The 12,008-nt window shown below is 42.3% G+C and overlaps 1 protein-coding gene across 1 annotated transcript; it reads right to left on the bottom strand.

Moving 5' to 3' along the window:
* Positions 1-922: 922 nt before the first annotated feature.
* Positions 923-6,033, bottom strand: FANCF (FA complementation group F). The gene has a single exon (XM_062196385.1). The coding sequence runs from the start codon at positions 6,021-6,023 to the stop codon at positions 4,944-4,946; it is 1,080 nt and encodes a 359-aa protein (XP_062052369.1). The 5' UTR covers positions 6,024-6,033; the 3' UTR covers positions 923-4,943.
* Positions 6,034-12,008: the final 5,975 nt, after the last annotated feature.

Raw genomic sequence — 12,008 nt, 5'->3', positions numbered from 1 at the left:
TGCAGAGACTTAACCCATTATACAATGCGGGACCTGGCCAAATGGAATTTAAAAAGCAAATTTATTTGGGCAAAAAAAGTTTTAAAAATGATGTATTTTTTCATAATGTGTATTTTCCATGAACTTTTGAAAATTTCTCATAAAAGTAGTGAATTTTCTAGCATTATAGCCACAGCTGACATTGGTGAAAATTAGAAAAGTTACTCTGAAGCTGGGTGGTCAAACCGAGCTAAAACCTGGAGGTAGGCTATTATCACTAAAGCGTAAATGGGGATTTAGATTCTGGGACATAACAGTTGTTTCCACAGAAGAAGACTGATATAACAATAGAAACCAAGAAATATCAGTTATAGAAAATAAAAATAGTATGAGAAGTCTTAACATACATGCAGGAGAAATTACAAAATGTGAAGAAAAAGAAACATTGAGAGGAAAACTGATTGGGAATCTTCTAGAACAGATGAAAACACAAATCCATAACTGAAATGCAATCTACAATAATAAAGAAAAACAGAGAAATTCACAATTAGCTGTACTATAGTGACTAGAGACACTGAACAAATGACTATCTTAAAAGATACCAGAGGCCAGCGCCATGGCTCACTTGGCTAATCCTCCACCTGTGGGGCCGGCACACTGGGTTCTAGTCCCGGTGGGGAGGAACCGGATTCTGTCTCGGTTGCTCCTTTTCCAGTCCAGCTCTTTGCTGTGGCCCAGGAAGGCAGTGGAGGAGGGCCCAAGTGCTTGGGCCCTGCACCCGCATGGGAGACCAGGAGAAGCACCTGGCACCTGGCTTCGGATTGGCGCAGTGCCGAATGAAGCAGCCATTTGGGGGATGAACCAACGGAAGGAAGACCTTTCTGTCTGTCTCTTCTCTCTCATTGTCTAACTCTGCCTGTCAAAAAAAAAAATACCAGACAGAAACAAGAGATCATTTATGGAAGCACTGTAAGTAGACTGATTAACAGCTTGCTTTACATCAACTACTGAAACCAGAACAGAGTAAATTAACACTTTTAATATGTTGAGGTAGAATCATGCCCACTGTACAGCTACTTCCAACATTAACAGAGCAAAGATATTTGCAGATAAAATCTGAGAAAGTTTACCACCATGAGACCTTCTCCAAGGGAGTTCCTAAAGAATAAAATATAGTAAAACAAAAATCAGGAAGTAAATTGATTTTTTTTTAAATTTATTTATTTTTTTGACAGGCAGAGTGGATAGTGAGAGAGAGAGAGAGACAGAGAGAAAGGTCTTCCTTTTCTGTTGGTTCACCCCTCAATGGCCGCTGCGGCCAGCACGCTGAGGCCGGCGCACTGCGCTGATCCAAAGCCAGGAGCCAGGTGCTTCTCCTGGTTTCCCATGCGGGTGCAGGGCCCAAGCACTTGGGCCATCTTCCACTGCCTTCCCGGGCCACAGCAGAGAGCTGCACTGGAAGAGGAGTAACCGGGACAGAATCCGGCGCCCCAACCAGGACTAGAACCCGGTGAGCTGGCCCCACAGGTGGAAGATTAGCCTATTGAGCTGCGGCGCTGGCCGTAAATTAATTCTATGAAAAATGTCTGAGGTGCAACCATGGAAACTGAAATCATGAGACACATAAGTAAGTAAAAATGTACTTGTCTATATAAAACTCTAATTACAATGTTCTAAATTGCTGCACTTTTTCTTATAAAGAACAAACTAAAATACTGGACAACAATTCTTGAATCTAGCGATAAGAGATGAAGGTTAACATTTCCTAAGTTCCATTTATCATTAGGAACAAGAATTTTTAAGATACTGACTTATTTTGGGAGCCAGTGACATGGTATATCAGGTAAAGTGGCCGCCTGCAATACTGGCATCCCATAAGGGCATCAGTTTGTGTCCTGGCTGCTCCACTTCCAATTCAGTTCCCTGATAATGCACGTGGGAAAGCAGTGGAGGATGGCTGAAGTGCTTGGCCCCTGAACCCATGCGCAATACCCAGATGAGGCCCTGGCAGCTGACTTTGGTCTGGTCTAACCCTGGCTATTGTGGCCATATAGGGAGTGAACCAGTGGATGGAAGATCTGTCTGTCTCTACCTCTCTATCTATAACTCTACTTTTCAAATAAATAAATACATTTTAAAATAATAATAATAATAAAGTAGAAAGGCAGACACTAGAAATGCATGGTTCAATTCAGTGAGATGATATAGTCATGCTTACATTTGACAAAACTCAGTAAGATGATATACAACACGGTGCATGTTTTAAAATTCAGTAAGATTATATATAAGACATGATTTGATATCATAAAATTGCTCAAACTACATAAAAAATTATAAAACTTAATGAACAATGGTCATAATGGGAGATTCCAGTACTGTTTCCTCCTTTGATAGGATATACTAAAAAATGAGCATTTCTAGAGTTCATTATCAAATACTTTCTTTTTTTAAGATTTATTTATTTATTTGAAAGTCAGAGTTACACAGAGAGAGGAGAGGCAGAGAGAGAGAGAGAGTTCTTCCATCCACTGGTTCACTCCCCAGTTGGCCACAATGGCTGGAGCTCTGTTGATCTGAAGCCAGGAGCCAGGAGCTTCCTCTGGGTCTCCCATGTGGGTGCAAGGGCCCAAGGACTTGGGCCATCCTCCACTGCCTTCCTAGGCCATAGCAGAGAGCTGGATTGGAAGTGGAGCAGCTGGGGCTCAATCCGGCGCCTATATGGGATGCCAGCACTGCAGGCGGTGGCTTTATCCGCTACGCCACAGTGCTGGCCCCTCAAATACTTTCATATTTAATCTTCCTCTCACTTTTTTTCTTCTATTCCACACACAGATCTTTAGAGAGATAATAAGGTCACTATATCCAATGCCATCTTTTCAAATTGTCACCATTGTTTGAGATAAAGTATACAGATTAAGGTTATGCTGCTGGTTTCATTTATTTAAACATTATGAGTACCTACCATGCGACCTACTAGACTAGACTCTTGGAAGCAAAATAAATAACAAATATATTTTCTTCTCTCACATTGTTTTTCTATAGGCCACTGGGCATTTTATTTAATTTCTTGCATCTTATATTAATATTTATACAAATGCAGCCTTGGAGCACAGATTAAATAAGATTATTTATGTAAAACACATCACAGAACTTAAGTGGTAAGAATAAAAGTAAATCACAAAGTATTCTTTACTTAAGTCTGTTCTGATCTTTGTTGTTTTATCTTAAATCATAATGTAGCTAGATATTGGGAAGTTAACAAACTGCTATTTTCTAAAACTAAAGTTATACTAGGACTTGCTATGGCAGAACTTTTGACTGGACTATTTCTTAAAAAAAAAAAAAGACTTTGATGTAGTTGACAGAAGGGATTGATTTTATTCTGGTATTAACAGCAAATGCATCTAAATGATGGTCTAAATGAATTAGAGTGAAAAAGGAATCAGACCAAAGGGAATAAGAATAGTGTTCACCTAAGACTATCAAAAAAAACTCCCAGTTTCTACTACAAAATGAAAAATTCTGCAAGATCGTACAACTCTTTTTGTTCAATTCTATCAACTTTCTCAATTCCAATGTTTTTCAAAAAATATTGTTTATCAACTAATCTGGATATGGAAAAAAAAAATCTTGATTTCTGGAAAGTTATGTATCCTGGGGCTGGCATTGTGGTGTAGCAGTTAAAGCTGCTTCTTGCGATGTCAGTATTCCATCCCATAGCGGTGTGGGTTCCTGTCTCAGCTGCTCTACTTCTGATCCAGCTCCCTGTTAATGGCCAAGGAAAAGCAGCAAAAGATGGCGCTAGTATCTGGGCCACTGCCACCCACAAGGGAGACCTGGATGACATTCCTGGCTCCTGGTTTCAGTATGGCCCAGTGTTGGCCTTTGCGGTCACCTAGGGAGTGAACCAGAGAATGGAAGATCTCTCTCTCCATCTTTCCCTTTCAATCTGTAACTCTGACTTTCAAAATAAATAAATAAATTTTTAAAAATAGTTATATAACTCTTAATAAAAATGAATAAATTGAAAAAAAGAATAAATTGCTCTTAAGTTTGATTCTTGTAAATCACTCTACCAGCAAGGGAAAAAAAATAAGGAAATTCAGTTTAGTCTAAACATGCCATTTACTGTAAGGCAACTGTAGCACCAAAGTTGTGATTTATTAACCTAATTAACGCCAGAAACAGCACTAAAACCTGGATCTTCTAATTCAGAAGTTTGATTCTTTTACCATCAAGAGCTAAATTAATATCCCAAGACATATCTTTGTATTGACTATGTTTTAAACATTTGTTGTAATCAATGCTTTAAATTTACAATGTGCGCTTTCTCTTTCAGAGAACAGTAATTTCCAGAAATGAGGAGGCTTTTTGAATAACGCAATTTTATATACTTTAAGGCTGGTTATTTGGTTAGAACACTAAACTAAAAAGGTCAACGTCTAGGCCTTTAAGTCCAAATAGTCCACTAAGCTTTTCGAACTAAATTTTTGACACCATTATATGTTGGTGGTCAAAGAAAATGCTTCATTACTGGGGAGAAATAAAAAGAAATCTAAAAAAGTCACAGGGACAGAAAAATGGATGTATCGTCATTTTAAAGTTGTTTTTTTTTTTTTTCTTTGAAAAGTACCAATGTTCCAACATTCTTAGAAAGGGGTATTCTAAAAAACAAGGCAAACTATTGCCAATTTCATGGCTTTACGTATAAATCTTTCAGTATTTCACCTCCTCTAGAAAATCCATGTACTACAAGCCAATTACTTTTCATATTTATGATCATAATAACTCAAAATTAGCACTTAAAACAACTATATTTGGGGCACCTGAAAGTATTAGGAGATTTGGTGGGAAAACTGGAATTTTCTTCTGCAAACTACACAACTTATTAGCAACAAAACGTGGCCCATAGAGAACTGGGGCCTGGGCTGGGACCTGAATGTTGTCCTCCCCCAAACGCAGTGTCATGCACCGTTGCGAATAGCCAAGAGCAGGTCTGTCCAGATGCTAAGCCCAGGGACTTCGAAATCTCCATCCTGCTTCTTGAGGGCCTGCAGGGCAGTTAGAACTTCATCTTTCAAAGGCGTGGCGCTCTGACAGAGGCTTTGGAACCTATCACACAACTCCGCCCACTGCACATCTTGGGTCTCGACCCCAACCCAAACGCCTTTCGGAAGATCGTAGCGCAGGTGCCGACCCCAGTCTGTGAGCAGAGCCAGATAGACGCGAGTCAGCGCGGGGTAACGGACTGCCACCGACGTTAAAAGCCCCGCTGGGTTGTTCCGGCAAAAAGCAGCCATGACCTCCGAGTTCTCCAGCAGCCAATGGACTAGCTCTCGACTCCCCTCTCCAGCTGTCTGGGGACGGCCCCCCTCCAGCTCTTCCTGGGGCCGGGGAGCCTGCGGCGGCTGCAGGAGCAGCGCCACCGCGATCACCTTCAGGAAGTTGCTCCGCGGCAGGCGCTCCCACAGGCTGCTGAGAAACCTGCTCGTGCTCTCCGCCTGGGCTGACCCCACCTGCTGCAGACGCTCCAGCAGCAGCTCCGCCTGAGTCTTCATCAGCGGGTCCTCCTGAAGCTTCGGGCTCTCTCGATAGCCACTGGCGCGCAGCATGTGGACTGCCGAGCGGCGGCGAGCGAGGCGGGCCAGCTGGTCTTGCAGCGAAACCTCGTCGCCGCCCGGGACGCCAGGGCCGGGGAAGAGCTGCTGCAGCAGGTGGTAACAGGCGGCGTCCCCGAGGGCCCGATTGCTCAACAGGCGCAGGGATAACAGGACATCACTGCACCCGAGGGCCTCGAAGTTCGTCAGGCCCGGGACCGAACCCAGCCCAAGGCCGCCCTCCGGCCTCCACTGGCCGTGCAGGCGCCGCTCCAGGGCGGTGCGGATGCGTTGGTGGTGGCCAAAGCGCCGGTAGACATGCCGCAGGTAGCGAGCCCACTGGAGTGCCCTGCGCACTGTCGCGGAGTCCCAGGTACTGACGTGGCTCGTGCGGGAGACCGCCAGCACCTCGGAAAAGCGCTCCAGCTGTTCTAAGAGCGCTTCCATGGCGCGCGCGAAAGGGTTACTTCCGCCTTCAGCGTAGAGACAACAATTCTCTGCGTGCCGATTGGAGCGCCCGTGACCCGGGAAGCCTCTCTGCAACGCTATTGGGTAAAGCCCACGTCAATCTCGCCGCGCTTTATCCGGCTTCCTGGGCTCCGGGAAACTTAAAAGAAACGTCCCGTTACACTTTCCTCGCTTATTGACAGGGTAGGGGCATCCCTCGGAGAATTTCTGTAAAAGACCATAAGTAGACATTTTCAGACCGTTAGCCGAAAGGAAAATCTGATGAGTTTCAACATAATTAGGTAGCTCCAGAGAAATGTCGTTGCGTGTGAGGAAACTCTGTTAAATGAAATTTTAAGATCAATTTGGGAAAGAGGTACTGACTTCCTGTTAATGCCCGGTACTGTGTTACTAAATACTGGGCTTTCACATTGTTGTTTCACTATGAAAACTGAAACTCGGATTAATGGATAAGAACAGAAACCGTTCAAGATGAATACTTTAGTAAGATTCCTTAAGGATCTAAGATGTTTTTTCAAAATTACACTGCATTTTGTTTCTGTAAATTCCGGTTTTTAAGAGCACATTTGCGTTTGCCTAAAGACTACAGAAAAAGAGGGGAGAGGAAGAGGGACCCATTGCTTGAATGTCATCTACATTATCCACTCATTGACCCATTCAAAGACTTCTGCAGCAACTCATAGGAGTTGTAATTTCCACAAGCCCACAATAATTTCTAACTCACTGAAGTTGATGATACAATAACTTACCTGAGCTGAATTTTTCCCACTCCTAGGGACGGTAGCCAAAACTATTACAAGAAATAGGCAAAAATATTTTGTTAATTTAGAAAAATTATTTATTTATTTGCAAGCCCGAGAGAGAGACAGAGATATCTCATCTGCTGATTCACTTTCCAAATGCCAGCAGCACCTGGGGCTGGGCCAGGTGGAAACCAGGAGCCAGAAGCTCAATACGGATCTCCCATGTGGTTGGCAGGGACAGAACTATTTGGGCTGTCATTTGTTGCCTACCAAGGGGTGCATTCCCAGGAAGCTACAATGAGGAGTGGTGTTAGGGCTTGAACCCAGGCATCTGTAAATGCAGACATCACAAAGAGCATGCTAGCTGCTATGCCAAGTACCTGCCCATTTTTGTTTTTTAACAAAAAGTAATTTATGTGTAAAAAATTTAGAAGGGGGAAAAGTCATTTCTCACTTATAAAATGAACATTTTCACACCTTTAAAATATCATGATTAAAATAGTGGTGTTCATACTTGTTAATTTATTATAATTATTTAATGTTTGTCATTAAGGCAAAGCTCTTTTTTTTTTTTTTTGGTCCTGAGTAGTTACATTATTTTATCCTAAGGATACCATGAATTTTAAAAATTATTTATCTTGACTACTAGAAACTTACATACAAATGTACAGCCTTCTTTTAACAAATGTTCCAGCAGTACTAATCAATGCAGTGCAATTCGTGTACTGACCACGTTATGTCACCATAGCTTGAAGTGCTGCAGATTAAGGCAAATAAAGCACAGCCATCGCCCCAGTGGATAAGTTCAGCATCTACCATTTAAGAGAGATGCTAAACGAATGACCTCAAATGTGACAGAAAGGTATAATTAAGTAGGGTAACCAAGTCTTAGAAGACAGGGAAAGCCTCTTCAAAAAACTGATTTGCAGGGCTAGCATTGTGGTGTAACAGATTAAGCTGCTGCCTGCAACGATGGCATCCCATCTGAGTCCCAGCTGCTCCACTTCCAATTCAGGTCCCTGCTTAGTGCACACAGAAAAGCAGCGGAAGATGGCCCAAGTCCTTGGGCCCCTGCAACCACATATAAATGTGGGATGAAGCTCCTGGCCCCTAGCTCAGTGCTGGCCATTACAGCCATTTGGGGAATGAACCAATGGATGGAAGATCACTCTCTATATCTCTTTCTTGCCCTCCCTTTCTGTAACTCTTCCTTTCAAATCAATAAAATAAGTCTTTAAAAAGAAAATAAAAAACTTGTTTTTCAACTGAATGCTCAAAGATGAATATTGGGAAAATCTTGCAAAACCATGGAAACATTAGTTTTTTGGTTGTTTTTTTTTTTTTTTTTTCAGGTACCTGAGTTGTGAGAACCACACTCATTCAACAAAGTTAAAGAAGTTGAAACAAAGCTACTGTTTGGGATGGGGATGAGAGTGTAGAGCAAGAATTGTGCAGATGAATTTTGATTTTGTTTCAAATCCTTGCTTGAGCATTACAATGTAGAAATCCTATATATTTCAGAAGTTTTAGCCTATTTTCATTAAAAATAAATATAACTATGAAGGTTTCCTCTTTTGAAGAAAAAGTTTAGACTTTTTATTCATTGTTCTATTTAATTGAACAACATTTAGGGGCATTTTAAGAGACTAAGTACTGGAGGTTGAAATTATGATGATGAGGCCACTCCTTGCAAGAAACCTACATTCTTGAGGCAAAATAAGGAAGGACACAAATACACTTAGTTAGAATTCGGGTTAGGTTTCATGTATTTTTAAAATTACAAGATTAAAACTATAAGAGACCAGATGTAAACTGACAGGAGAGGACTGAGCAGGCTTTTCAGGGCACTGATACTTGATTTAGGCCTCAAAGTGTTAGAACAATCATTGTATAGAGGAAAACCCAAGAGAGAAAAATAAGGTAAAATTATAAGGGCATGCATATATGTATTGTGTGCTATGTATACCAGGACCAAATTCTCCCATGTTGTTCTTTAAATTCCTACAATATGGAAAATTGGGACAGAGAATGGTAGGACAAATTTTAGGATGTTTTATTAAAACAAAATTACCCTAAAACTGTGGCAGTTAAACAACATAAACAACTAAGCATCATAAAAACAAGAGTTTCACAAAGAACCTACCTCATAGGTCAAGGGAGAGGATTACATGAGATAACAAATATAAATTACCAGAGTGGATATTGTGACTTTTAATACTTATTCTACCCTCCCTCCTTTGATCGCATAAGAACAGTGAAATTTGAGATACTGACTCAAATCAGTGGAGAGAGCCTGATGATTTTGAGTCAATCATGTTAATCCACAAGCCCGTTAATTCAGTTAATTAAGATAGCATGAAGTCTATCTATGTGTAACAATTTTTTTTTAAATTATTTATTTATTTGAAAGGCAGAGCTATAGAGATAAGAAGAGTCAGAGAGAAATCTTCTATCCAATGGTTCACTTGCCAGATGGCCACAATGGCCAGGGCTGGGCCAAGGTGAAGCCAGGAACCAGGAGCTTCCTCTGGGTCTCCCACGTGGGTGGCAGGAGCCCAAGAACTTGGTCCATCTTCTGCTGCCTTTCCCAGGCCATCAGCAAGGAGCTGGATGGGAAGTGGAGCAGCCAGGACTCAAACCCTTTTGAGGGTCAATAAAATCTCAGAACCACAAAGAAAAACTAGATTAAGATAGCCCTTAGACTAAATCTGTGGGGATGGTACTATGGTACAATGGGTTAAATGGTGCTTGCCATGTTGGCATCTCATATTGTAGCATTGGTTCAAGTCCTGGCTGCTGTGATCCTGATTTAAAAATAACCTCATGTTTAATGGTTTCATAGCTACTCAAAATGGTTTTACCTATTTTATCAACAACACTTTTAGTCAGTGGTGACTTTCAAGTATATGAAAAACTTTTTTAAAAAGTCTTGATTAGGGCCGGCGCCGCGGCTCACTAGCTAATCCTCCGCCTTGTGGCGCCGGCACACTGGGTTCTAGTCCCGGTCGGGGCACCGATCCTGTCCCGGTTGCCCCTCTTCCAGGCCAGCTCTCTGCTGTGGCCAGGGAGTGCAGTGGAGGATGGCCCAAGTGCTTGGGCCCTGCACCCCATGGGAGACCAGGAGAAGCACCTGGCTCCTGCCATCGGATCAGCGCGGTGCGCCGGCCGCAGCGCGCTACTGCAGCGGCCATTGGAGGGTGAACCAACGGCAAAGGAAGACCTTTCTCTCTGTCTCTCTCTCACTGTCCACTCTGCCTGTCAAAAAAAAAAAATAGTTTAAAAAAGTCTTGATTAGGAATTACAACTGATCATTGCAAAAATATAAACTAACATTAAAAAGTTGCATTCATGGGGCTGCTGCTGTGGCATAGTGGGTAGAGCCACCACCTGCAGTGCCAGCAGTCCATAAGGGCACCAGTTTGAGTCCTGGCTACTCCACTTCTGATCCAGCTTTCTGCTGTGGCCTGATAACGCAGCAGAAGATGGCCCAAGTGCTTGGGCCCTTGCACCTGTGTGGGAGATCCAGAAGAAACTCCTGCCTCCTGGTTTCAGAAATGTCTTGCTGCATCTGTTGTGGGCATTTGGGGAGTGAACCAGAGGATGGAGGACCTCTTTTTCTCCATATGCCTCTGCCTCATTGTAACTCTGCCTTTCAAATAAATAACTAAAGCTTTTTAAAAAGCCAATATTTAAAACACACATAATAGCAAGTACGAACAGATACTAGAAGCCATACCCTTTAAAAATTTCATTCAATAAGCAAATTTCATTTTTCTCAATAAATTTCAGAGTTTGGATGTCTTGAATTTTCACAGAAGTTATTATTTAAAATCATCTGCCTTTATACCATCACACAATGAAAGTGCAATTGTTTTTTTCACCAAGTGTTTTATATATGCCTGCCAAATTCTCTTTGGCTCATTGTCTTGTGCTTTAATGTGAAAAGGGCTGGATGGTATGGCTCTAATATAGGCATTTTAACACAATTAGCTATGGAAAGGGTGCTAAAGAAACATCACTGTGATTTAAGTTAGCTTGCCTTAAGTTTCTGTATATAGGACCCGGAGAAAGTTAATTGGGTAGTACTCCCCATTTGTCCACCCCACTTCACCCCATCTATTTTTTTCCCATCTCTTCCCTGCTCAGTGCAGAGGAGTCCTGATCCGTAGTAACGGCATGCATCAGCCTTATTCTTTTGCCCTCTAGCTTACTTCTGTGTTGAGCTATGAAAGGCATTAGTGGGCAATGAGAAGGTTCAGGCTTTTTCTTCCCTTGCTCTCTGCTAAAGCTTTGGGAATCTAGGTCTTTCCTCCAGGAGTTCTATAGGCTTCTCAAAGTTTGAGATGGCACTTGGGACTTCCTGCTTCCCTAAAATACCTTATTGATTTCCTTAAGCCTGCCCGTGTTTCTGTAAATATTGCTCTTTTAAGTTAGCTTCAAAATCCCTACTGAAGGGCCAGCACTTCGGCGCAGCAGGTTAAAGCCCCAGCCTGCAGCACAGGCATCCCATGTAGGCACCAGGTGTTCCGCTTCTGATCTAGCTCTGCTATGCCTGGGAAAGCAGTGGAGGATGGCCCAAGTGATTGGGCCCCTGCACCCACGTGGGAGATCCAGAAGAAGCTTCTGGCTCCTGGCTTCATCCTGGCCCAACTCCAGTCTTTGCGGAAATTTGAGGAGTGAACCAGTAGATGGAAGACCAACCTCTCTCAATCTTTACCTCTCTCTCTAACTCTGCCTTTCAAATAGATAAAATAAATCTTAAAAAAAAAAATCTCTACTGAATGAGCCCTTGTTTCCTGCCAGGACCTCAGATGATACACTTGCCTGAATTTCCAGCCATTCTTATAATTAGTACAAGTCTGTGAGTTATTATTGTCAATCAGTAGGTGTTCAGTGAATGGTGAATGATTTATGTAGTGATTCCTCAATAACTGTCATTGCCATTCACTGTTGCCAATCTATGACAAATTCATCATTGTTAAGTTGATAAATGAAAAATAGATGACAGAACATTGTGTTTTCTTTTAAAAAAAGATTTTTATTTATTTGAAAGAGTTACACACAGAGAGAAGGAGAGGCAGAGAGAGAGAGAGAGAGAGAAAGTCTTGCCATCCACTGGTTCACTCTCTAATTGGCCACAAAGGCCGGAGCTGCGTCAATCTGAAGTCAGGAACCAGGAGCTTCTTCTGGGTCTCCCACTGGGGTACAGGGGCCCAAGGAC

Source organism: Lepus europaeus, chromosome 7, assembly GCF_033115175.1.
Source record: "Lepus europaeus isolate LE1 chromosome 7, mLepTim1.pri, whole genome shotgun sequence".
Classification (NCBI taxonomy): Eukaryota; Metazoa; Chordata; class Mammalia; order Lagomorpha; family Leporidae; genus Lepus; species Lepus europaeus.
The sequence above is the reverse complement of the archived record's forward strand: the minus strand, read 5'-3'. Positions and strand labels throughout refer to the sequence as shown.